Source organism: Saccopteryx bilineata, chromosome 10, assembly GCF_036850765.1.
Source record: "Saccopteryx bilineata isolate mSacBil1 chromosome 10, mSacBil1_pri_phased_curated, whole genome shotgun sequence".
Classification (NCBI taxonomy): Eukaryota; Metazoa; Chordata; class Mammalia; order Chiroptera; family Emballonuridae; genus Saccopteryx; species Saccopteryx bilineata.
The window spans coordinates 58,268,170-58,295,281 of NC_089499.1; the positions used below are offsets into that span (position 1 = coordinate 58,268,170).

The window sequence follows — 27,112 nt, forward strand, 5'->3', positions numbered from 1 at the left end:
GAGCCCTCACAGGGCCGGTCCCTGCAGCTTTGTGAGCAGCCCCAGTTGCCTGGGCTGCCTCCCCAGGCTGGCGTCTACAGTGTCCAATACGAACATTTAGGGGTGTGGAGTTTTAGGCATGCCCTGTGAGCTAAGAAAGCAGGTCAGGAAAGGCGCCATTAAGGTGACTTGGCTATCCCTGTCTTGCAGACTACCAGTAGGGCTCCTGAAATGCCTCCTTTTTCCCATGGAGGTGTTACCAGGGGGTGGCCTCTGGCCTGTGTCCAGGGACCCTGAATTCAGGTGGGTCTCCTGAGCCTGGGGTCCAGTGAAGCCGCAAGCTCTGCATCTCTTGTCATCGCTCAACCTGTGTATAAATAAGCCTCTATTCTAAGTGGCTGCTAACAGGACAACCGCATTCTTTCAAGTTAGAGGTGTTCCTGTTTGTTTTGTCTTCAGTGCAAGAGAAGCTGGGTCTTCCCCAACAAAAGTTTTCTTATTACCTGGTTGAGCTGATAGGGCACATGGCAAGTCACTTCCCTTAAGGCCAAGATACAGACCCGGGAGCGCCCGAGAGATACCCTGGGCCCCAGAGACACTTGGGAGGGTTGGGAGGTGAGAACGGGGTGGCCGGCAAGGGTTTGTGTGAGTCTAGAGTGGGGTTGTGCTCTCGCCTGAAATGCCTTGTCCCCTCAGCACGTGGGGCAGGGGCTTCACATCACAACAGCCGCCCTCTGGCTGCCTTCAGCTCCACCCCAAGAACAGGCGTGGCATTTACAAGAACTCTACTAGCACTTTTAAAAAACATCCCTCACTTGGGCTTTATTCCTCATCCTCCTTCCAAAAGTCCTAAGATCTCACTACCTAATGCCTCTTCTGGATGAACCACTTGCTTCCTCCTGGGCTACCTGCTGACTGCTTGGTGGGCCACTGTGACTCCCGGAGCCTGGGGTCTGCCAGAGAGCTGGTTCCAGCAGCTCATGTGCTTTGCCTTCTCAGCTCACCGGAGGTCCTCCTTCAACTTTGAGTGCCTGCGCCGGCAGAGCAGCCAGGAGGAGGTCCCGCCTTCCCCCGCCTTCCCCCACCGCACGGCCCTGCCTCTGCACCTGATGCAGCAACAGGTGAGCTGGCCCACCTGGCCTTGCTCCCATGGCCCAAAGGGCACCTTGTGTGGGACCCACCCTCAGGACACCCTTTCCCCTTGGCTGCCAACACGGGGGGGGGGGGGAGAACCTTCACACACACTGGGGTTCCATTGTGTAAGAAGTCTGCAAATAGATCCTATCACGAACCCCATTGTGTGGAAGAGCAAACATCAGGGGGCGGGGGCATGCCCAAGCTCACACCAGAGGTGAGTGACCAAGTTGGCATTTGAACCCAAGGCTGCCAGTTGCCAAAGCTGGGTTCTCAGCCAGGGTGCACATCGCTCCCAAGTCTCTCCTCAGCACTGAAGATGGCCTAGGGCAATCCATGACCTTGGGAGTGGTGGCCACTTGACTGACCCTGAACAATCAGCACTGCACCTTATTTTCACTGAGAGGTTGTTCCTTCATTTATAGAGCCCTTTGTGGGCAGGGCCCCGTGGCCAGGGGGTGAGTGAGCCCCTGACGCTGCCTTGCAAGGGGACTGAGTCCAGGGAGAAGGACCTGTCCATAGTGAGGGCAGATAAACAGGAGGGAGCGCGGGGCCAGAGCCCACTCAGCAGGGCTTTGCCTCGAGGACACGGGCTTTTCTTTCTGAAAAGAGCAGCACCCCAGGTGCTGTGCGCTGTGTGTGTTGGGAAGGGGTAGGGAGGCGGAGAGAGCTGCCTTGTGCTGTTAGCACCCAGTCTGTAAACGTGCAGAGCAGCCATCCAGGTCGCTCCCTCACCCTGAGTGTCCTGAGCACATGAGCAGTACCTGCCGTTTCAGATTAATTTTTCTTTTAAAGTGAGAGGAGGGGCCTGACCTGTGGTGGCACAGTGGATAAAGTATTGGCCTGGAACACTAAGTTCACCGATTCAAAGTCCTTGGCTTGCCTGGTTAAGACACATACAAGAAGCAACGATGCTTCCCACTTCTCCCCCACCCCCCACTAAAAACTTTAAAAAATAAAAAAGTAAAATAAATTGAGAGAAGGGAAGACAGAGAGACATACTCCTGCATGCGCCCGGGCCGGGATCCACTCCACCACCTCTGTCTGGAGTCAGTGCTCTGCCCATCCGGAGCCTTCCTCACAACTGAGCTATTTTTAGTGCTGGAGGCAGAGGCTCCACAGAGCCATCCTCAGTGCCTGGGACTGATGCGCTTAAACCAATCAAACCATGGCTACAGGAGAGGAGAAAGCTAGCAAGAATGGGGGGTGGGGTGAAGAAGCAGATGGTCACTTCTCCTGTGTGCCCTGACTGGGAATTGAACTTGGGACTTCCACATGCCAGGCCAATGCTCTACCATTGAGCCAACTGGCCAGGGCACAATTTCAGACTTTGTATTCGAGTCTCTCTGCTAGCTTTTACTTTTCTGCTTTCAGTTTTTACATTCATTTTGATTTGTGTCCTGCTTTATCATGTGGAAGGACAAGCCCTGGGAAGGCCCAGGCCATCAAATGCCACCAACCAAGGAGGCATGGAAGTCTCCACAGGGGTGTGTGTGAAAATGCCTGCCCTCTGCTGCTTGTACTGGCCAGGCCTAGGTCTGGTCTGCGCTGCCTCCCTTGGGCAGTTTTGGCTTCCGATTTGGACACAGGGCCGTGCTGCTCACAAGACTGGGCCTCAGAGTCACCCTGTGCAGAGTGAGCATGCCCAGGTGGATCTGCTGTGGTGCCACCAGAGCCTTGCTTCTCCCACCCAGTGCTTCAGAATGGGCGAAAGATGTGACATGTTGCACTAGAGCAGTGGTTCTCAAACTTTTTCAAGCCGGGGCACATTTAAAATCCTACAAATAATTGTAGACGCACTATATACAAATTTCTGGAAAATACGTTATAATAATTAAGTCAAATATTAAAGAAAAAAATATAAAATCCAAGCATGCTTTTATGGTAAGCAAAATAAATATGAGAAAATTAAATTTATTCTGACATTAAAAAAACATTTTTATGTTACATTTTTTTGAGTTATGCTTTTTAGAATTTGTAATAAAGGAGTTAAAATAAAAAATGACAAAAAGTTATCTTTTTATATAGAGAGATACATTCTTAGTAAGATTTAGTAAATTCAGCAGGTCCCGGCACAAATGTGTTTTTTCATTCTTGTGTTTATGAGAAACATGAGCCTGATTCGTCCTAGCGATTTCTTTAATGTTTAGGTATATATTTGAAAGGCAAACTCTCATTTCCTCCTCAATACATTGAAGAACTCCTCTCTTTCTACTCTGCATTGTGTTGAGTGCAGAAAACCCCCACCATACATATCATCTTAACTTGACACCAAACAAAGGATAGAGGAAACTTGCCTCCAGTCTTTCTGGGGAACATGGAAGGTAGTGTAAACAATCCAGCACCACAGCTTAACAGCCTTTTGCAACCTAATCAGGCAAGTGAGGTGGGGTTTACAGCCAATTCCCCACACTTCTCCCCCAAAAATCTAAACTCCAAAAACCCTGTTGGTTTTTTGGTCCCCAACAGGCACATATTTCTCTGGAATACCATAGGGCACACCTAGACATCTAGGGTGCACCAGTGCGCCCTGGCGCACACTTTGAGAACCACTGCACTAGAGTAAAGAGAACAGCTGTTTATTTCCTTGTGAGAGCTGGGACCATTAGCCTGCCCTGAAAGGACTTCCATATTTAACCCAGAGTGAGCTGGGTGGCATACCCCAGCTTGTCTGTATGCTTTGTTCTAAAGTGATTTCACAAATTAGCAACTGATTCCTGCTTGGGAACAGTCATAGGAAATGCAGTATGGATTTGGGGGAAAAGAAAATACAGTCTGCTGAAAAGCCAAATTTTTTACTGCCAATTCATTTAATTTACTCAGTGCTTTTACAGTCTTTGTCCGAGGCTGCCCATGCAAAACAGTGCCTCACGCTGGGCCCACTGTGGGTGGCCCAAGGCCCAGATCTCTGACGAGCTCGGGGCTCCCGCCTGCCCTTTCTCCTCAGATCATGGCTGTTGCAGGCCTAGACTCGAGTCAAGCCCAGAAGTACTCACCGAGCCACTCAACCCGGTCATGGGCCACACCTCCAGCGACCCCTCCGTACAGGGACTGGGCACCGTGCTACACCCCCCTGATCCAGGTGGAACAGCCGGAGGCCCTGGACCAGGTCAATGGCAGCCTGCCGTCACTGCACCGCAGCTCCTGGTACACGGACGAGCCTGGCATCTCCTATCGGACTTTCACCCCAGCCAGCCTGACTGTCCCCAGCAGCTTCCACAACAAAAACAGTGACAAGCAGAGGAGCGCAGACAGCTTGGTGGAGGCAGTGAGTATGGCTCACCAATGCACCACAGGAGGGCAGGCTACAGGCAGAGCAGGGTGGCGGCAGGGTGGCACCATGAGAACCACCCAGAGCAGGAGCTGGAAGCGGCTCTGAGGGCGGGAAGGGTCCTGAGCTAGGCTACATTGCTTCTAATCCAGACACTGCCCATTTCTTAGAAGCGAGAATGGTACTTAAAGCATGTATATAAAACCACCATCACAGCCTCGTCTCCGAAATTAGCTATACCTCCTGCAGCTATTACCAGTTTATACTAGGAGATTCTTTACCAGTGAATTTCATTCTTGTTGGGCTATGTGTAGTTTTTGTTTCCTGATGTTTCAGAACAAAGCCATTTACACTGACATTTAGTTACCATGTGTGAGATCTAGCAAACGTGACTGGCTGAGTCCCATCTAGAAGCAGGTCATGCAGTTAGTGCTTCTGTCACTGTCCCCCCCTCAAAGCCTTACGATGCATTCAGGCCATGGATCCTTTTTCCTGTGCAGGTCCTGATATCCGAAGGCTTAGGACGGTATGCAAGGGACCCAAAATTTGTGTCGGCGACAAAACACGAAATTGCCGATGCCTGTGACCTAACCATCGACGAGATGGAGAGTGCAGCCAGCAGCCTGCTTAACGGGACCGTGCGTCCCCGGGCTAACGGGGATGTGGGCCCCATCTCAAGCCGGCAGGACTATGAGCTGCAGGACTTCGGGCCAGGATACAGCGACGAAGAGCCAGACCTGGGGAGAGAGGAGGAGGACCTGGCAGATGAGATGATATGCATCACCACCCTGTAACCCCCAGGGAGGGGCGGACTGCCTCTGCCCTCAGCTGGGGCGCCTGAGGGCCAGGAAAAAAGTGCCTCATAGTTAGGAAAGTTTAGGCACTAGTGTGAAGTCCATATTCAATTAGACTTTTGTACAAGTGATGTCATGCCTCAAGGAAGCCATAAACCTGGTGGGGGACAGCTGTGCTCACGCTGAGCCCCAGCTGTGGGAAACAGCACGTCCGGCCAGCTCACAGAGGACAGGTGCTGGACAAGCCCTGTCCTCTCGTTCAGAGCCCAGCCAGGGCACTTGCCCATACCCACCTGCCCACAGGCTTGGTGGTGAAGGTTAAAGGTGATGACGATCACCATACCTGTGTCATTACCTCAACCATCGGTCTAGCATATCAAACATTCACTGGGCCCTGCTTATCCATTTTTAAACCCTTCCCTCCAACAGGCTTATTGGTTCCTGTTCTGAAATACAGTTCCTGAGAGGGAAGCAGGACCTGATAAGCAAGGTTTGGTTATGTGACATCAGTTTACATGAGAGAGCATCACTCAGACAGTCGGTTTCTGGCGGTCAGACTAAGGGCAACCATAAACTGGAATACTAATGCACTCGTAACCAGGTCAACTTAGATACGCTAGTTTGTTTAAAAATTATAGATTTATTGTACATGACTTGTAATATACTATAATTTGTATTTGTAAAGAGATGGTCTATATTTTGTAATTATTGTACCATATTTGAACAGCAGCAATATGGGTCCTAATAATTGTAGTCCCCCCGCTGAAATCTAGAAATTATTGGTATTTTTACTCAGACTCAACAGAAGTAGAAGATATAGAGCCAAAATTCTCATTTATGCAGTAAAAATCTTTTGGGGGTAAAATTTTAAGTTCAGAAGAACTTGACACTACAAAGATTTTTCTAAAATATTTTGAATCACTATAAATCTGTCTTTACACAGGCTATACGCGATGACAGTTTGCGGTCTTTTCTATGGGCAAGAATTCTGATTTGATAGTGTACCTTTTGCTCCACCCTTGGTTGCAACGGTCTTTTGTTTTACTTTAACCACTCCACCCCCAGAAGTGCATGACAGAGTAGGTCAAGCTGATTACTGCCCCCACAGGACATTTCTGCAGGTGAATGAAGTCCCTCTGCTCGTGTCCCCTGGGAAATGTTGAGGCTGCTTGTCTTAAGAAATAAGTGCTGGGGAAAGGGGTAGATGGAGGAAACAAAAGAATGCGAATGAGAAGGTCGGGTGGGGTCTGGACAAAATGGTATTGCTGCCTTTTTTACAAAACATTGCTGTACTGTGTCCTCTCTGAGGGCTTTAATATGCAACTGAACGAGGGCTGAAGTTCCCCTAGAATGCACTCCCACTCCAACTGTTCTTCCTGAGGAAAGCCTGCTTTTGGATCAGTAGACCCGTCAAGGCTTCCTTTTCTGTTCACAGAATCATGCCGACTTTGTCAAGTTGCCTTGGCAGGGATTCTCTGCAGGCAAAAAAACAGGTAGCAAGTTTTGGTTCAAAATTTTTAAATATTACGTAGACAACCTGTTAATGTTTCTTTTCCTTTTTTTTTTTGTAAATAACAATACTTTGTTATGAAGACCTTACAAACCTCTTAAGACATTCTTACTCCAGATTCAGGCAAAAAAAAAAACTCTTCAAGGTTTGTAAATGACTATTTCCTGACGTAAATTCTTTTTTTATTAAAATGTAGAATGTTCTTCAGAATAAAATTGTGTAATAATTTTACTTTATTTGGGAGCTCCCTTTGCAAAGAGCTGGCGTTTGCCAGTGAGAGCTGCGGAAGGGGCGGGCACTGTGAGGGCAGTTCTGTAACTGTGTAGCTGTTTTTTCTTATCCTTGTGGCTCCTTCAATGCCTATGGCAACTTAATACCAGCTGTAGAGAGCACTGTTTCTCCTAAAGGGCTAAACCACTGTTACCATCACCCTGGACTGTTTCTCTTTTAGGTATTGGTCTTATTGTGTGGCTTAACATCACCAGTCTACACTGCCTGCCAGGACTAACTTTTCTGGTCCAGGCAATGATGTTTTCCAGTCAGTACTTACAAACCGGCGTCTTTATAGGCTGCACCACTCCTAATATCTGTCTGCTTTAAGCCTGGTTCAACCTCTCACCTAACATTAAATTTTTCTTTGTAAGAAAAATTTGAAGTTGTAGAGCATTGTTTTTTTCCCCTTTGTTTTAGGGAAGTTTTATGATTACATGTCTTTCTTTTTGGTTCCCCTTCCACTCCCTACAACACTGTTATTTTGTTGTATCTCCAGGGATAATACATTTAGTTTCTTTCATCTGTGTTTTTTATAACGTCACAGAATGGAAATGGCAGCTCCGATTTAACTCTCAACTAGCAAGGGCCTTGTGATTTCCACCTGACTTGGCCAGGGGCGCTTCAGGCTCCAGTCCAGGACGTTTCAGAACCGGCCCGAGGCCTGGAAGCCGCTCGGTGCAGTTTACTGCTGAGCCCACACATGCAAAAGAAACGAGGGCACTTTGTGTTTATTGGCTGCACCCGAGTCATAAGTGGCTATGCCGACTGCTTTCGGACAAGTTTTATTGTTGTGATGGGTGGCCAGTTTGTTAGGAAGTGTTTCGCAACAGAGCTATTGTCACGCCACAGCTCCAACTCTTGCCTAGACTACCCCAACTCAAAACAGACTCCAGCTAGGCTTTCATTTGTTGAAAATGTTTTTATTTCCCCAAAAATGATATTCCTTGTCTACTGGGAACTTTGGAGGGCAGGCAAGAATGCGTGGGGCCCTTGCTTCCAACATGAGAACCAGTTGAGCATGGTCTTGACTTGAGGATGGTGACAGATGGTACGAGAGGACTGCCTGGGTCTCAAGACGGCCTGTGGAGGGTGTGTGGGTGATTTTTTAAGGGAAAAGGATCTAGGTATCAGATATGCTGTTAAATTGATCAGTGGAAATATGGAGTGACCTTTGGACAGAGGAATGTGGTTTGGCTGGAGAGAAGAATCTATTTAAATGTATGGAAATATTGATTCTTGCTGTCTGCACTGGAAACAGAAAGACTGTAGTTAAGGCACCCGAGTTCCGCTTGCTGGGACCCGCCACTTCCTGGTCACAGTGTGGGCGGGCTGCTGCTGCAACTGCACGTTCGGGCCCTTGTCTACGAGGGAGAGCCTTCTGCAGACACAGCAGCCTAAAACAGGCTTCTTCCAAGGGGCCAGTGCTGCTCAGCGCCCCTCACTAGGTACATCCACAGCTTTTAAACTATGGGAGGTGGGGTGGTGAAGTACAGTGTTTCATTTTTTAGGTACTGCAGGCTTTTGCTTGGGTTTAACTGACAAAGTCTGCCAGATTCCTCAAGGGGCCGAGTGCTGGCCTGGTCTCTGGACGGGCAGCCTGGCTGTGGCTCGTCCTCTCCACCTCCAGGGGGCACTTTTCTCCCCTCTCGGCTTCCGTGGACAACAGCCCTCTTTCTGAGCTGGAAGGGTCCCGCATGGCAGTAGTCCTTGCAGACAGCCCAGTGGTTGTGACATGGGCCACTGCTCACTCTGCCCAGACAGCCACGCTCTCAGCTGTCAGGCTTGAGGGGGTCTGCTTCTGGTCAGCATATTCTGTCCTGGTCTGAACCCCAACAGCATCTTTCCACTCTGACTTCTGTGGGTTCTGGATATGTGACACAGTCTTCTCTTCTGAACCCTCTCTGTGTGTGGCTGAACCAGGCGATCGCAGGAACAAGCAAGCCCCTGTGAGCAGGAGTGGGGATGGGCTGGGCCACAGTCAAGCTGTACGGGGACATGCTATTTTGCTTACAACACAGCTGCAGAAGCAGGCCCACCGCTGTCTCGGAGGCCCAGAGGAGGATGGCTGTGGACCAGGTGGGAACCCTCCCTAGGAGAAATTAATCTCTCCAAAGATTTAGAATTTTCTTTCTTTACCCTCCCTTGGAACAGAAAATAAAAGCAGGATACAGGTAAGATTTAAGGGAAGGAGGGGTGTGATGGTTTGCTTCTTCCTGCCTTTCTGGAAGGTCTTGGAAACATAAGTATGGCCGTCGGGCCGCCTAGCCACCTCAGTCCACTCTGGCACTGGGAGAAGCCTGGACTGTCCCCCTCTTCTCCCTTCCTTACTCTGGGCCCAGTGTGGCAGGTTTCCATATCGCAGTTCTTTTGTTCCCTGCCATAGGTCGTGGCTTTGAATAGGTTAAAAAAAAATCAATCCAAAATGCATTTTGTTTTCATTACCTTGTAACTGTCTGGATAAGGCATCTCAGTTCAAAAATAAATTACTGGATTGCATTATTGAATTATAAGAAGTTTAAAGATCACAGAACTGTCTGTTTTAAATGGTGCTTGTATCTGGTTTTGTTCCCTTCCCCCCACCCAAACTCAAATCTTTGACAGTTGATTTCTCTCAATCGAATTTTTACAGGCTCAGGCAGCACAGCTTGACTTGGCTGCTTCCTCTGTCAGTCATGGCTCCACCCTGGTCTGCTCCTACGGACATCTGGAGAATAAGAATTAGCCAACCTCGCCTGCCCTAGGCGGAGAGGGAGCTGCCTCCCTGGGCTGGCGCTCTGGCATGGAGCAGTGGTCTGGTATGTGAGGCTTGCACTGGGTTCCAGGTTTCTTGGTAACAGGAACATCTTTTAAAATGTGAAATCATGAAACTTGTAGTAGTGAAGAGTCTCTCCTTGAACCAGGTCCAGAAGTCCTCTTGTTGGCTGATTGTGTTTAGTAAGAACCAGAGCATCAGACAAGTAGGTAGGCTGCAGGCCCCTCAGGGTCCTCACTCTGGGAGTGAGACCAGGAAGCAGAGGAGAGAGGCAAGGCCTGTGTTCACCCTCCAGGCCACAGGCAGCGTTCCCTCTGAACAGGGATGCTGGAGCTATGGCATGACTCTTGGTCGCAGGCTGCCCCTTGAAGAAGGCAGCATGTGGCCTCCGTGCATAGCAGCCTGCTCTTTGAGGGGCTTGCCTTCAGAGGGAGGCCTGGGAGAGAACCCTTTCCTGAAGTCCAACTAGGACTTGGACCCTGGCCGAGGAAGGCGTCGGAACCCTGAGTGGGAGAGTGCCGTGTACAAGACCACGGCCTCCCTTTCCCTTTGCTGTCCCTCCAGGGGGCAGGGAGGAGGGGCCCCTGCCAGGACGCTGGACTTTCCAAAGGGCCTATGGGAAAATGCGGGGAAAAGGAAGCTGATTCACTGACCAGTGCTGGTCTCATTTCTTAAGAAATTAGTCCAGTTCTGTGCCACTGAGTCCTAGCATTCTGGATGGTTTCGGGAAAGAATATTGGGTGCAAGGGCTGTCCTGGCTCACTTGGCTCATGAGGGGGCTTCTCAGGAAGTGACTGCCTCAACGCTGGGTGGCCAGGGTCCTGGGTTTGTACACAGGGACGTCCTTGTCACAGAGTACAGGCCGTCCCCTAATGATGTCAGCTGCTTTCTCCGCAATCATGATCGTGGGGGCGTTCAAGTTGCCACTGACCACGCTGGGCATGATGGAGGCATCGACCACCCTAAGGTTTTCCACGCCAATCACCCTGGTCTGTGGATCCACCACGGCAGTGGGGTCGGAGGGCTGGCCCATTTTACAGGTGCACGAGGGGTGGTAGGCGCTGTCCGCTTTCGCCCGCACAAAGGCGTCTATTTCTTTATCTGACTGGACGTGGCTTCCTGGCTGGAGCTCTTTCCCCCGGAAAGGTGCCAGGGCTTCCTGTGCAAAAATTTCTCTGGTCAGCTTCACACACATACGGAAGTCATTAACATCGGTTTCTGTCAGGGAGAAGAAACAGGTGAGACTTCTCTTACCATACTGGCCTTGCTGGAAGAGTCTAGGCATGGAGATTCTCAATAAGCTGCCCGAGGGCAGAGAGCTCAGATTCTGCGGTCCAAGCCACCAGGCAGCTTGTCACCTACACATAGGCGGTTACACTGCAATCCAGCGGAGTCCAGTGAAGCCCAAACAGAGCATCCTAGATGGATGCAGCTTGCCTCAGTGGCCCCAGGTTTACATTGGGGATCTGACTTTCCTTACTGTAAATGAGGAGAAAGAGGACATGCCCTGCCTCCTTCCCAGTGTGGCTGTGAGTGCCCCGTGAGTTTTTGCTAGGCACAGCCTGCTGATGGGAAGTGCCCATTTTTGCTGCAGCTAAGAGGCAGGCCCAGGAATACAATTTGCTTTGAAAGGATGCTCACAGTAATAGGACAGATGCTCTGTGAGCTATGTGTACACAGCCAGGTCACCTCGAACCTCCTGGTAGATCGTTTTTGAAAGCTGCTGCGACTCATTCCTCCTGTGTAAAATGATGCCCCAGGGTTAATTCACGTGACCCAGGGCACTGTGTTGCAGTATGTGCAAGTTTATAGCCTAGAATTACGGGGCAGAGGGAGAACAGACAGTAACTTGTATCTCAGGCACAAATGGAAACCCCATAAAGGCAGTCATTCAATCAGTGACCCAGGCCTGGGGGGATACAAAGGTGGCCAGTGAATTACCTGTTGACAAGTAGTTGGGCTGCAGCACAGGGTGGTCCTGAGGGTTGGCACTTCTCAGTTTGAGCCAGCCCACACTCGTGCCCCGCATGGTCCCCACATGCACCTAGATAAATCCAGAGAGAGCTGTCACTTCCATCAACCCCCAGCTCAGTTCAGAGGGGACCTGGGTTTCCTGTGCGTGGGACTCTAACCAAAATCAATTAAAAGCAGATACATTTTAGCATCTGCCTGTACCTTACATTACTCCCCCAACCCTTCCCTAGTGATTAAAAAACACCTTGATGAATCACTCCTGCCTCTACACCTGATTGTCCAAAACTTTCAGGAGCTGGCAGTCCCCGGGCAGAGTTGGTGCCATTCGCCCATGCCCAGTGCTCAGCACCTGGAGCACCCGCCCTGAGCTGGATGCCGGCCTCCCTGTTCCAGGTACCACGTGGACCGCCTGCCTCCGTGCAGACACTCTGAGCATCTGCAGAGCAGAGCACAGGCTTCTGCGCTCCCCACCCCGAAGGCCCTGCTGCTCTGGGGAAGACGGGACTATCTGCTCACCTGGTAAGCCTCCTGCTGGGTGGGGAGACGCCCGTGGTCAATCACTTGGGACGGCAAGAAATGGAACTGGATGTCTGGGTGGGGGACCCCAGGCTGGCTCCGGATGAACCCACCTGTTTCCAGATGGGCCGTGGCTCCCTCCCCTGAGGATTGGAAGAGAAGTCAGTCAGGGCATGGCAGGTGGGCTGACCTCGGACCCCAGTGTTCCTGTCTGTCCTCTTTCCCCCAGGTGGGCTCACCCAGCTTTCAGTTTCAGCTACATGTCAAGCTTCCTCTCCCCTGACTCCACCAGGGAGCCTGGACTGTAAGGCATGATGTCCCACGGGCATCCCTAGCCTAGCCCAGTCTGTGCTCCTTGTGAGCCTCCAGCAGTCACCATTCCTTTCACATAAGGCTAAAGGCAGAGACCCAAGCTGTCCCTGCCTTCGCCCTCCTCCTCATCGCCCACCACACAGCACATCAGAAAAATCTCATCAACTTCAGTTCCAAAATCAGCTTGAATCATTTACTTGGTATGGCCTCCCACACCCCTGCCTTGGTCCAAGCCCAGATCACCTCTTCCCTTCGCCTCTGTGCCGGTGCTGTGGCCTCCCTCAGCGCCTCCTGCAGCCCAGCCTCCCCACCCAGCCAGCCTCGTGACCAAGCCCTCTCCCCTCCAGCCCCCCCCCCCCCCCCCCCCCCGCCGCCTGCTCCGGGGGCTGCCGTCTCCCTGGCCCCGCGCGTTGGGTGCCTGGTCCAGAGGCCTCTGCACATACTCTTCCTGCCTCCCAGATCCCCTGCCACCTCGGTCTCATTTCACTAACCACCTGATCTTTCACTGTATTAAATTTAGCATGTTTACTTGGTTCTTCCCATTGTCTCCATTGGAGTGTCAGCTGCCAAGCATACCTGCCTTTCTGGTACTTCTTACCCTCTAGTATTCACCAGACAATAGGTGTGCAAGAAATACATGATGAGTAGGATTTCAAAGCACCATTTCCTGGCCAGACTCGGTACTGAGACTCAAATTATAAAACAAATGGAAAATGCTAAGAAGTGGATGCTGGCTCTATAGTCCGGCACAGGACGGTCCCCATCTATCTGCAAGGAAATGCAGCATCTAGCCCTTAGGCATCTGCCCAACAGGCAGGAACTGTGTACCACATTTTGCAGAGGGGAGAGCTGAGGCTCAAAGGGCTGAGGTGAATAGCAGAGCTCAGCTTCAAACTAGCAGTCGGGGGCCAGAGCCCTTGCCTGGTACCTCAGGAAGGAGGCTGTGCTGCCCACAGACCATCTCTACCAAGGTCACAGATGAGCACACCCACCTGTGAACTTCCAGAGCCACTCCAGACCAATCCGGACCTTCCTCAAGGGCTTCTGTGCTGCATGGAGAGTGATGGGGCGGGTGCATGCCTGCTGGATGTATATCTCCAGGTGGTCTTGCAGGTTCCGGCCAACACCTGAAACAGGAGTGAGTGGGGAGGAAAAATGGCTACCAAGGGGAGTTTAGCTGACCTCTCCTGGTTTTGAGAACTTCTCCCCTATCCACTTATCTGCCAGGCCAACTCCCACTCAGTTCCTAGGCCACAGCTTGGAGGTCACCTCCCAGGGACACCATCCTGCACTCCCCGCCAAGTCCAGCCCTTGCAGATGTTGCTAAAGCTACCTGTCCTTGTCGCTCACTCCCAGGGCAGCACCTGTAACCACCAGGCGCCTTCCTGCTGAGCAGTACCCTCTATGAGGCAGGGCCCATGCGTGCATCAGGTACTGCTCAGTAAGCTGCCACTGAATGGCTAGCAGTCCCACCCTCACCCCTGGCTGGGGGAAGGCGGGAGCAGGGTCCATCATGCTGTGTAGATCCTGCAAGAGATCATCCAAGCTCAAGGGGATGCTGGGCAGGTCGGTGTCATGGACCAGTGGGAAACCAGGCCACTCATGATGGAGCCTCAATGCAGAAAAGACCCAGCCTCTGGGAGCTTGGGGCGTAAGAGAGGGCAAAAGGGACAGGCCCCAAAGGGCACCAAAGACAGTTTATAAAATAAATGTCAGGCCTGAAGAACTGTCTTAAAATGCAAAGCAAAGCATACTCAGGGGCACTGAGTTGGCATCTCTAGCCTCAGAGCAACTGGTGAGCCCCAAGGATGGAAAACACAAAGGCCTGACATCTCTCACCACAGAGCTGTCCTGGTGCCCGGCTGAGCCTGGCCCAGCAGGCTCCACGAGCGAGCGAGCGAGCAGATGCTCCCTGTCAGAGGGGCCTCGCCTCTCAGTGGGATAGGGTTCCTAAGGAAGGGAGGAAAACAACACAAAGACTTGGGATGCCTGGGGGAGGGGCAGAAGTGTCTTGTGAGGCATGGGGACCTTCAGGCTCATAAGAGAAATATGATAGTTCTGAGGAACACTGACTCCTGTGCCCTCCCCACTCCATGCTGATAAAATACAGTAAACCATTTTATTTAGCAGACACACCCTCTGGGAGCCGTGGAGAAGGGAACTCACCCGGAAGGTGGCACACCACGGGGATGCCCAGGTTCCTGAGGTCATCTGCATTGCCGACACCCGAGAGCATGAGCAGCTGCGGAGAGTTGATGGCCCCTCCGCTCAGAATCACCTCCTCACTGGCATAGGCCTGGGGGAGGCAGACAGGACCCTGAGAACATGGCCTTGGCAGGACGTCCCCATGGGAAGACAATGCTCGGGGTGCTATGTGAAAGCTACCCACACGTTCAGCTACAGTCTACGATCATAAATAAAGCCCGGTTCATACTCTGAAATACTCTGCAATGGCCCAATAGTAATGATGGTCTTAAACACAGGGCTGTGGGACGTAATCGAGAAACTGCACGCAAACCAGCGGTTTCAGTAAAGCCAGCCGTGGCCAGGTCTTCACATGGGATGAGGAACAATCCCGACTCACTACTGGGTGGGAAACAGCACAGTGCAGAAATACGGAATAGGACCCCAGTTATGGTTTTAAAAACCTCTAGGGAAACCTATCCACTTCTGAAAAAGCGTGGAAGGTGCTGGGGACAGCTCTGAGGTGGGGAGTGGCAGACAGGCTCACACGGGCACTTATTCCAGGGCACAACAGGCTCCTTGCAGGTGGCTAGATGGGATTTCCTCACCTCTGCCAGGCCACCCTCTGGCAAAGCCCTGGGCACAATCTTTCAGGCCACGGCCACCTGCTCACTCCTCATCACAGTGCTGATGGACACAAGAGCATGATTACTGTCCACTCCCTTCCTGCCATCTGAGCTGCCCAGGCCGGGGGTAATAAGCTCACCCTGTGGCTCTGGCCATTCTTGATGTACTCCACGCCCACTGCGCGGGTGCCTTCAAACAGCACCCTGCTCACAAACGTCCGGGCCTCGGCTTTGAGGTTGGGGCGGCTCAGGGCTGGGTGCAGGTACGCACAGGCTGTGCTCCAGCGCTTGCCTGCAGGATGGAGCGAGGGTTTCAGGCACAGCCCCTGCCCCTGCCACCTGCACACAGAGGAGGGGGCTGCAGAGGGAATTTCTCCCTCCCCTGACTGTGCAGGCTCTGCCATCCAAGTAAGGCTGAGACCAAAAGACCCCGTCCAGCTGAAATCCATGTCTACCTGGGCCCCACCCCAATGTTCTGTGCCTCAGTTTCCCCATCTATAACTCTCACCTCTCTAGAGCCAGAGAGGTGACTTACCATTATCCACACCCTCAGGGGCCAGAGACACAGAAAATGCCCAAGGTGTCCCTATCCCCATGTCATTTCTTACTGACAGGTTATTTTGTGGGGAAACAGGATGTCACACTCCCTCAGTCTCCTACCGGCCCATTTATTCACACTCACAGACTATGATGGGAGCAGGAGAAATGGGGCTGTAATAGTACTTTTTTTTTCCTAGAGGAAGAACCAGGGAGATAGGGGAGGGGCACCTTATGCTACCTTTGTGGATGGTCATATCCATCCAGCCGAAGCCTTCTTGCTGGAAGCCGTTCATGTCCTGGGTGCGGGGGTAGCCGGCCTGCTGCGCTGCCTCCAGGAACGCCCGATGCAGCGGGTGGTTCGTCTTGCCCCGCGACACATGCAGCGGGCCTTCGCCGCCACGGTACCTGTTGGCACCCAGCTCATGGCACTGTGCCTTGCGAAAGTAGGGCAGGCAGTGTGTGTAGTCCCAGTCCGTGGCGCCTTGTTGGTGCCAGCGGTCGTAGTCGTTGGCGTGCCCGCGGATGTAGACCATGGCATTGAGAGACGAGGAACCTCCCCAGACCCGGCCACGCGGCCAGTACAGCACACGGCCATCCAGGCCAGCCTGCGGCTCGGTGTGGTAGTACCAGTTGAACCTGTCATCACACAGGTTGGCCACGAGGGCTGCAGGCATGTGGATCTTCCACAAGAGCCGCTTGCTCCCTGCATACGTGTCCTTGGGCCCGGCCTCCAACAGCAGCACATGCTTATCAGGGTCCTCAGTGAGCCGTCCAGCCAGCACACAGCCTGCAGAGCCGGCCCCCACCACCACGTGGCTGTATTCGTCCCCACTCCTGGAGGCCACACTGGCCAGAGCACGGATGCTTGGGGGCCACCACTGCCACTGGGCTCCCCAAGGGCTCAGGTGCCCTTGCCTCCATCCTCGTAGGACACACCACATGCTTCCAGCCCAAGTCCTCTTATATCCACTGAGGGGGATGTGCTGGTTCACTTTTCCTAAAACAAGAAAAGAGGCCTTAAATTTTTAACTCAACACGCACAGGCAGAATCAGCCCAAAGCTGGGGCGCCCACCTGGTGCAGCAAAGGCCCCTGCAGGCTCACCAAGTAGTCTGCCCAGGGATTGGTGGGACGAGTCTGGCTAGCAGATCCCCGCCCTGGGGGCCCGGGAGGAGGGAGCAGAGGTACAAGCAGTTATATGAACACTGCAAGAGCTGTGCCAGGGTTAGGACACAGGAGAGAGGCCCTTCCCCAAACCTGGGGAGTCCCCAGAAAGGCTTCTGTGTGACTTCTGTGCGTGAACTTGGAGGCTGGGCAGTTCACCTGCTGGAAAGTGGAGGAGGTAAAGGTTTTCCAGGCCCGCACTCATTCCTCGTCCATTCAAGGCAGGTGGTGAGCCCCTACCGTGTGCCATGCACCTTTTCATCACTAGCAATGACAGCAAGACATCTGCCCTCGAAACTGGTGCTCTGGGGCCAGGGATACAGATGAGACTTAAATAAAGAACTGATGGGAAGGTCAGGGCGAGAGGTGAGAGGCTGTAGAACTCAATACATTTGACCTGAGGGCCATGATGCGCACCAGAAGGCCTTGGGGGGGGGGGGGTGTCTGCGCTAATATCTTCAAAGATCACTCTGTAGAGTGCTCAATTCTAACAAAAAAGTGCTGGCAGCTTTTGCTGGCTCCTTTCCCAGCAATGTTCAAACCAAACCCAACATGCTCAGTGCACAGAGGTTGGAAAGAACCAGGGTCTCCCATCAGGAACTCTCCGACAGAAGCACATCTGAGAGAGTCCCACCCATGATGCTAAAGAACAACAGGCCTGCCCCAAACTAGGGCTACAGTAAGAGAACTGAGAAACCTCAAGAAAACCCTGATAGGTCTTCCTGCTCCCTGCCATTAGCCTGGACCGAGTAACAACAGTGGCTTACTACTGGAGATAGGCTAGGAGGTGAAGAGTACCGGAGAAAGATTCCCACTCCCCACGCCATTCACGCAGCCAGGAGAGAGAGGCACCAGGGCCTCCTGAATGCTAAGTCTGAGCAGGAACACTGAGAAGAACCTGCCAGTGCTCCAGCCCTGTGCTAGCCCAAGGTGGCAGCAGCTCAATTTCCCACTAGGTTGACCAACAGTCCACACTAATGACCTGATAGGATAAAGACATGCCCTTTCCCAGGCATAAATACTATCTACTTCAGTCCGTGCTACCCTGTTACACAAAAGGTCTAGCATGCAATAGAATTAAGACATACACAAAGGGCCTGATCAGGCGGTGGTGCAGTGGATAAAGCATTGGACTGGGACACAGAGGACACAGGTTCAAAAACCCGAGGTTGCCGGATTGAGTGTGGGCTCATCCGGCTTGAGTGCAGGGTCACTGGCTTTAGTGTGGGATCACAGACATGACTCCATGGTCACTGGCTTGAGCCCAAAGGTTCCTGGCTTAATCAAGGGGTCACTCAATCTGCTATAGTCCTCTGGTCAAGGCACATATGAGAAGGCAATCAATGAACAGCCAAGGAGCCACAACGAAGAATTGATGTTTCCTATCTCTCTGTTCCTGCCTATCTGTCCCTATCTGTCTCTCTCTCTCTCCCGCTAAATAAAATAAAATAAAGACATACACAAAGGTAAGAAAAAGAAATGACTAATTATCAAAAGATAAAATTAACAGAACCAGACCAAGGAATGGCCCGCCCAGATGTTAGCACTATCAAACAAAGACTTTAACCCAGTTAAGCATTTTAAAGGATTGAGTTGAAAAGGTAGACAACATGTTAAACAGATAGGCAATTTCAGCAAAAAGTTGTAAACTATAAAACAAAGGGATGAACATAAATGCTAAAAATAAAAAACCACATTATTGAAGATGAATAATCTAGACACAGCAGAGAAAAAATAAGTGACACTGAAAACTAGGTTATTAGCAATTATGAGATTGGAAATACAAACAGAAGAGTGAAAGAGAGAGAAAGAAAGAAAGAATATAACTGAGAGCTGTGAGAAGATATCAAATTATATAAAGTATATGTAATTAAAGTCCTAGGAGGAGCGGGGTAAAGAGGAAAAGGGAGAGGGGAAAGAAGAGGAGCAGAGGGAGGAAGGAGGAGAGAGGGAGAGAAGGACAGAGAGAACAGGAATGAAAAATATTTGAAGAAATAATTTCTGGGACTTTTCCAAAATCAATGCAAGACAAAAAACCAGATTCAAGAAGCTTAGAGTGTTCCAAGAGTTATTAATACAAAGAAAAACACATCTAGGGACATCATATTCAAATTGTTGCAATTCCACGAGAAAATTATCAAGGCAGTCAGTCAAAAAAAAAAATGTGTGCAGAGGAATAAATATAAGGGTGACAGCAAACTTTTCATCAGAAACATGCAAACCAGAAGACTACATATAGTACTTGAAGGAGACAAAGACAAAACAGTAAACTTAGAACTCTGTATATCTAACTATGAAGAGCAATAAAGACATCTTCAGAGAATCAAAAGCTGAGAGAATTTATTGCCAGTGGATCTTCACTGCAAGGTATGTTAAAGTAAGGTCTTTAGTCAAAAGGAGTGTGATACCAGGTGAAAATTTCAATCTGTACCAAGAAATGAAGAGCAACGGAAATGGTAAAAACTGTGGGTGTATTAGTTTCTTACAGCTGCTATAACAAATTACCATGAACTTAGTGAGTTAAAACAATACAAATTTATTCCCTTAAAGTTTTAGAGGCCAGAAGTCTGAAATTAGTTTCACAGTACTAATGTCGAGATATTGGCAGGGCTGGTTCCTTCTAGAAGCTCTCTAAAGGAGAATCCATTTCTTTGCTTTTTCTAGATTCTGCGAACCACCTGCATTACCTGGCTAGTAAGTAACCCTTTTCTTGCATCACTCTAACCCAGGGGTCCCCAAACTTTTTACACAGGGGGCCAGTTCACTGTCTCTCAGACCGTTGGAGGGCCGGACTATAAAAAATACTATGAACAAATCCCTATGCACACTGCACGTATCTTAATTTAAAGTAAAAAAACAAAACAGGAACAAATACAATACTTAAAATAAAGAACAAGTAAATTTAAATAAACAAACTGACCAGTATTTCAATGGGAACTATGCTCCTCTCACTGATCACCAATGAAAGAGGTGTCCCTTTGGGAAGTGCGGCGGGGGCCGGATAAATGGCCTCAGGGGGCCGCATGCGGACTGCGGGCCGTAGTTTGGGGACCCCTGCTCTAACCTCTTGCTTATGTCATCATATCTACTTCTATAGTACTATTTCCCTCTTATTAGGACATTGTGATTCCATCATTGAAACAACCTGGACAATATCTAAAATGAAGAATACACCAGAAAGAATCAATAGTAGGTTAAATGAAGCACAGTATCACATCAGTGATTTGGAAATCAAGGCAGCTGAAAACACCCAGAGAAGCAAAAAAAAATATTTTTTTTAAATGAGGATAACAACCCTAAACAGTTGGTTCAGTGGTAGAACATCAGCCCGGTGTGTGGATGTCCAGGGTTTGATTCCCGGTCAGGGCACACAGGAGAAGTGCCCATCTGCTTCTCCACCCCACCCCCTCTCACTTTTCTCTCTCTTTTCCTCTCCTGCAGGCATGGCTCGATTGGAGTGAGTTGGTCCCAGGTGCTGAGGATGGCTCCATGGCCTTGGCCTCATGCACTAAGAAGGGTTCGGTTGCTGAGCAAAGGAGCAATGCTCCAGATGGGCAGAGCACTGGCCCCTAGCGGGCTTGTTGGTGGATCCTGATCAGGGCATATGCGGGAGTTGCTCTGCCTCCCCTCCTCTCACCGAATAAAGAAAAAATGAGGATAACAAAGCCATAGAGATGGTTATAAACACACTAGTCAGTTTTTTCTTTTAAAGTCTACTATGTCATATGTGGTCTTCTGGGACATGAATTTTTTCATTGAACATGATGCTATTTGGACTCATCCATGTGAAAGAGTGTCCCCGCAGCTCTTTCGTTTTCATGCTGTAGAACATACCACTTTATGAATATATTATGATTTATTTCTGACTTGCCTTTCAAATGGATAATTATTATAAATAATTATTTAAATTATTTCAAGTTTTTTCTCTATTTGATAAGTTCAACTATGATTATTTTTGTATATGTGTCTCCTGGTATACATGTGCTAAATTTTCTCTTGGGTATGCATTTACAGAAATTGGGTATATACCTAATAGATTTTCTGGGTAAGCAAGCATCCAACTTTACAAGATAATGTTAAATAATTTTTCAATTTCCTACCAGCAGTGCTTTTGAGATTGTTGATGTCTAAGACTTGGTACTGTCAGATTTCTTAGATTGACATTTCATGATAATGTCATGATAATTTCATGATAATGAAATGTGATCTTCCTCTTTCTGTTTATTGGTGAGGTGAGCATTTCTCTATAGGTTAGCTGATTTATATGTTTCTTTTAAAAATAAACATAAAAAATCAACTTTTATTTAAAACTTGAAGCAAACCTCAAATACTGCTTCATTTTATTTCATTAACTCTGATCCCACATTTGCTCTCTGTTCTATGAAATGCTGCTGCCTTATGATTTTTGCCCATATTTATAGAGTTGAGTTTTTTATATATTTGTAGAAATGCTTTATATATTTTTAAAACCTTTTTTTTTTTGTTGGCTCTATATATGTAAAATATTTTCTTCAAGTTTGTAGCTGGCATTTTTACCTTCATTGGAGATTCTTGCAAACAGAAATTCATAGTTATAATATAGTTCATTTTATGTTATCTTTTCTTTTATAATTAGCAATGTCTATGTTTTAAAGAAATCTTTCCTATACCATCATCATAATGATATTCTCTTATGTAAAAAAATTATTAAAAATGAGGATAGTCTAAGGGACCTCTGGAACAACATGAAGTGTAACAACATCTGCACCACAGGGGTACTGGAAGGAGAAGAGAGAGGGCAAGGAATGGAGAATTATTTGAAGAAATAATGACTGAAAACTTCCCTACTCTGGTGAAGGAAAAGGACACAGAAGTCCAGGAAGCACAGAAAGTCCCAAACAAGATCAATCAATCCAAAGGAGCCCACATCAAGACACTTCATAATTAAAACAGCAAAGATTAAAGACAAAGAGAAAATCTAAAAAGTTACAAGAGATAGTTACTTACAAGGGAGCTCCCATAAAACTATCAGCTGATTTTTCAACAGAAACATTTCAGGCCATAAAGGATTGGCATGAAATAATCGAATTGATGAAAGTCAAGAACCAACAACTAAGACTACTTTACCCAGCAAGGCTATTATTTAAAATTGAAGGAGATATAAAGAGAAAGCAAGAAAAAGCTAAAGTGGTTCACTACCAACAAATAAATGTTAAAAGGTCTTCTTTAAGAAGGAAGAAAAAAAAGAGGAAGAACATAATTGTAATGAATAAAACAGCAATAAAGATGTACTTATTAATTATCATTTTAAATGTAAATGCTTAAAATGCTACAATCAAAAGACATAGGGAAGCTGAATGGGTAAGAAAACAAGATCCATATACACTATCTACAAGAAACCCATTTCAGAATATAAGACACAGAAACTGAAAGTAAAGGGATGGGAAAAGATATTTTATGCAAATGGTAATGAAAACAAAAACAATAAACGCTGAGATAGCAATACTTTTACCAGACAAAATAAACTTTAAATCAAAGGCTATAACAATATACACAGAAAAACACTACATAATGATAAAGGGATCAATCCGACAAGAGAATATAACCCTTGTAAAAATTTATGCACCCAATGTAGGAAGTACCTAAATATGTAAAGCAAATCTTAATGAACATAAAGGGAGAAATTTACACCAATACAGTCATAGTAAGGGATTTTAACATCCCACTGACATCTATAAATAGATACATTAGACAGAAAATCAACAAGGAGACAGACATGCTAGCCCAAATAGACTTAACTGATATTTTCAGAGGATTTCACCCCAAAGCAGCAGAACAGACATTCCTTTCAAGTGCACATGGAACATTTACTAGGACAGACCACATGTTAGGACACAAAACAAGTCTCAACAAATTTACGGTTGAAATCATATCAGGCTTCTTCCCTGACCGTAATAGTTCAAAACTAGAAATCAATCACAAGACTGAAAAACACACAAAGACATGGAGGCTAAATAACATGTTACTAAGCAATGAATGGATTAACAATGTGATCAAGGAAGAAATCACAAGATACCCTGAGACAAATAAAAATGGTACAGAACAACCAAAATCTATGGGACACAGCAAAAGCACTCCTAAGGGGGAAATTCATAGCATTAAGGCCTATCTCAAGAAACAAGAAAAATATCAAATAAACAATCTAACTTTACACTTAAAGAAACAAGAAAAATAATAATAAATAAAACCCAAAGTGCATAGAAGAAAGGAAATAATAAAGATCAGAGCAGAAATAAATGAAATAGAATCTAAAAAAAAAAAAATAGAAAAGATCAATGAAACCAAGAGCTGGTTCTTGGACAAGATAAACAAGATTGACAAACCTTTAACCAGACTCATCAAGAAAAAGAGAACACCCAAGTAAATAAAGTCAGGAATGAAAGAGAAGTACAACTGACATCAAAGAAATACAAAAGGTTGTAAGAAAATCTTATGAACATCTATATACCTACAAATTGGACAATCTGGATGAAATGAACAAATTCCTAGAAATACACAATCTTCTAAAACTTAATCAGAAAGAATCAGAGAATCTGAATGGAGAAATTACAAGTAGTAAGATTGAAGCAGTAATCAAAAAACCCCCAACAAACAAAATAAAAATGAAAGAGAAGTAACAATTGACACCACAGAAATACAAAGGATTATCAGAAAATATTATGAATAACTATATGCCAACAAATTGGACAATCTGGATGAAATGAACAAATTCCTAGAAATATACAATCTTCCAAAACTGAATCAGGAAGAAACAAAATCTGAACAGATCGATTACAACTAATGCAATCAAAGCAGTAATAAGAAAAACTTCCAACAAACAAACATTCAGACTGGATGGTTTCACAGGGGAATTTTACCAAATAGTCAAAGAAAAACTAACACCAATTCTTCTCAAACTATTTCAAAAAAATTCAAGGAAGACGCCCAAGCTCATTTAAAGAGGTCAGCATTATCCTAATTTCAAAACCAGATAAAGACACTACAAAGAAGGAAAATTATAGGTCAATATCTCTGTGAACATAAATGTAAAAATCCTCAACAGAATATTAGCAAACCAAATCCAGCAATACATTAAAAAGATCATATACCATGATCAAATGGGATTTATTCCTGGGATGCATGGTTAGTACAGTATCTGCAAATTTAATAATGTAACACATCACATAAACAAAATAAAGGATAAAAAGCATATGACCATTTCAATAGATGGAGAAAAGGCATTTGACAAAATCATGTACTTATTTATGATAAAAACTCTCAACAAAGGGGTAATTGAGGGAACATATCTCCATATAATAAAGCCCATATATGACAAATCCATAGCTATACTTAACAGGCAAAACCTAACAAGTATTTGTTTTCCTTAAAATCAGGAACAAGATAGGAATGTCCAATTTCACCATTCTTATTCAATTTAGTACTGGAAGTCCTAGCCACATCAATCAGACAAGAAGAAGAAATAGAAGGCACCCAAATTGGAAAAGAGGAAGTAAAACTGTCATTATTTGCAGATGACATGATACTGCACACAGAGAACCTAAAGAGTCCACCAAAAATCTACTAGGACTAATAAATTCAATAAAGTAGCAGGATACAAAATTAATATCCAGAAATCAGTTGCATTTTTTATATACCAATAATGAACTATCAGAAAGAGAAACTAAGAAAACAATCCCATATACAACTGCATGCAAAAACAAACAAAACAAAACAAACAAAAAATCCCCCCACAAAAACTAGAAATAAATTTAACCTAGGAGGTAGAAGACCAGTACTTGGAAAATTATGAGACACTAAAGAAAGAAATAGAAGAAAATACAAATAAGTGGAAGCATATATAAATACTATGCTAATACAGTATGTCCATAAAGTCATGGTGCCTTTTTTTTTTTTTTTTTTTTTGTATTTTTCTGAAGCTGGAAACGGGGAGAGACAGTCAGACAGACTCCCGCATGCGCCCGACCGGGATCCACCCGGCACGCCCACCAGGGGCAACGCTCTGCCCACCAGGGGGCGATGCTCTGCCCCTCCGGGGCGTCGCTCTGCCGCGACCAGAGCCACTCTAGCGCCTGGGGCAGAGGCCAAGGAGCCATCCCCAGCGCCCGGGCCATCTTTGCTCCAATGGAGCCTTGGCTGCGGGAGGGGAAGAGAGAGACAGAGAGGAAGGGGGGGGTAGAGAAGCAAATGGGTGCTTCTCCTATGTGCCCTGGCCGGGAATCGAACCCGGATCCCCCGCACGCCAGGTCGACGCTCTACCGCTGAGCCAACTGGCCAGGGCCCATGGTGCACTTTTGACCAGTCACAGGAAAGCAACAAAAGATGATAGAAATGTGAAATCTGCACCAAATAAAAGGAAAACCCTCCCAGTTTCTGTAGGACGATGGGGCAGCATGTGTGCATGCGCAGATGATGACGGAACACTGTGTATACAGAGGAGAAGCCCATGGTCATGCCAGTCGAGATGTAGACAGTACAGAGGAAAGTTCAGTGTGTTCTGTGGCTCGCTAAATTCGAATCCCTGACCAAAGTGCAACGTGAATATTGGCACGTTTATAATGAAGCGCCACCACATAGGAATAACATTACTTGGTGGGATAAGCAGTTGAAGGAAACTGACAGTTTGGTGGAGAGACCCCGTTCTGGTAGGCCATCAGTCAGTGACAAGTCTGTAGAGGCTATATGGGATAGCTATCTAAGGAGCCCTAAAAAATCTGTGTGTGAGCCCACATCGAACTGCAATGAATAAATAGGTATAAAACTGGGAGAGTTTTTCTTTTATTTGGTGCAGATTTCACATTTCTATTGTCTTTTGTTGCTTTCCTGTGACCGGTCAAAAGTGCACCATGACTTTACGGACACACTGTAGATAGAAAGAATTAATACCATTAAAATGTCTGCACTAGGCCCTGGCCGGTTGGCTCAGCGGTAGAGCATCCGCCTGGCATGCAGGAATCCCAGGTTCGATTCCCGGCCAGGGCACACAGGAGAAGTGCCCATCTGCTTCTCCACCCCTCCCCCTCTCCTTCCTCTCTGTCTCTCTCTTCCCCTCCCGCAGCCAAGGCTCCATTGGAGCAAAGTTGGCCTGGGCACTGAGGATGGCTCTGTGGCCTCTGCCTCAGGTGCTAGAATGGCTCTGGTTGCAACAGAGTAACGCCCCAGATGGGCAGAGCATCGCCCCCTGGTGGGCGTGCCGGGTGGATCCCGGTCGGGCGCATGCGGGAGTCTGCCTGCCTCCCCGTTTCAAACTTCAGGAAAAAATAAAATAAATAAATAAAATAAAATGTCTGTACTACCCAAAGCAATCTATAGATTAAATGCAATTCTTATCAAGATACTAATGGTGTATTTCACAGAACTAGAACAAATGTTCCAAAATGTATATGAAACCACAAAAGACCTTGAATAATACCAGCAATCTTGACAAAGAAAAACAAAGTTGGAAGAATCATGCTATGTGATATCAAACTATACTACAAAGCTATAGTAATCAAAACAGCTTGGTACTGGCATAAGAACAGGCATATAGATCAATGGAACAGAACAGAGAACCCAGAAATAAACCCACACATTTATAGTCAATTAATATTTGACAAAGCAGGCAAAAATAAACAATGGGGTAAAGACAGTCTATTCAATAAATGGTGTAGGGAAAGCTGGACAGATACATGCAAAAAATGAAACTAGACTACCTTCTTATACCATATACACATACAAGAATAAACTCAAAATGGATTAAAGACTTATATATTAGACTGGAAACCATAAAACTTCGAGAAACATAGGCAGTAATATCTCAGACATTTCTCAGAGCAATATTTTTTCTGCTATTTCTCCTTAGGTAAGGGAAACTAAAGAGAAACTAAACAAATGGGAATCCCTCAAAATAAAAGGTTATTGCAGAGTAAAGGAAACCATCAACAAAATGAAAAGACCACCCACTGAACAAGAGAACACATTTGCCAATGATATATCTGATGAAGGGTTAATATGCAAAATGTATAAAGAATTCATACAATTCAACATCAGAAAACCCCCAAAATATCCA

General features: G+C 47.3%; 2 protein-coding genes across 9 annotated transcripts in view; one reads left to right on the plus strand and one right to left on the minus strand.

Annotated features, from left to right (window-relative positions):
- The window catches only part of CACNA1D (calcium voltage-gated channel subunit alpha1 D), a 351,028-nt gene extending 344,444 nt beyond the window's left edge, over positions 1–6,584 (plus strand). For all 5 annotated transcript variants that reach the window (XM_066245993.1, XM_066245988.1, XM_066245989.1 and 2 more), the window contains 3 exons: positions 979–1,100; positions 4,061–4,381; positions 4,885–6,584. In XM_066245993.1, the coding sequence (XP_066102090.1) occupies positions 979–1,100; positions 4,061–4,381; positions 4,885–5,178 (737 nt within the window). In that variant the 3' untranslated portion in view covers positions 5,179–6,584. The remainder of the gene's footprint in view (positions 1–978; positions 1,101–4,060; positions 4,382–4,884) is intronic.
- Positions 6,585–6,724: 140 nt separating this feature from the next.
- CHDH (choline dehydrogenase) overlaps positions 6,725–27,112 on the minus strand; it is a 55,859-nt gene continuing 35,471 nt past the window's right edge. For all 4 annotated transcript variants that reach the window (XM_066245999.1, XM_066245995.1, XM_066245998.1 and 1 more), the window contains 7 exons: positions 16,104–16,862; positions 15,466–15,617; positions 14,682–14,811; positions 13,508–13,642; positions 12,204–12,346; positions 11,655–11,757; positions 6,725–10,931 (listed from right to left, as the gene is read on the minus strand). In XM_066245999.1, coding sequence (XP_066102096.1) covers positions 10,513–10,931; positions 11,655–11,757; positions 12,204–12,346; positions 13,508–13,642; positions 14,682–14,811; positions 15,466–15,617; positions 16,104–16,806 — 1,785 coding nt within the window. In that variant the 5' untranslated portion in view covers positions 16,807–16,862 and the 3' untranslated portion in view covers positions 6,725–10,512. The remainder of the gene's footprint in view (positions 10,932–11,654; positions 11,758–12,203; positions 12,347–13,507; positions 13,643–14,681; positions 14,812–15,465; positions 15,618–16,103; positions 16,863–27,112) is intronic.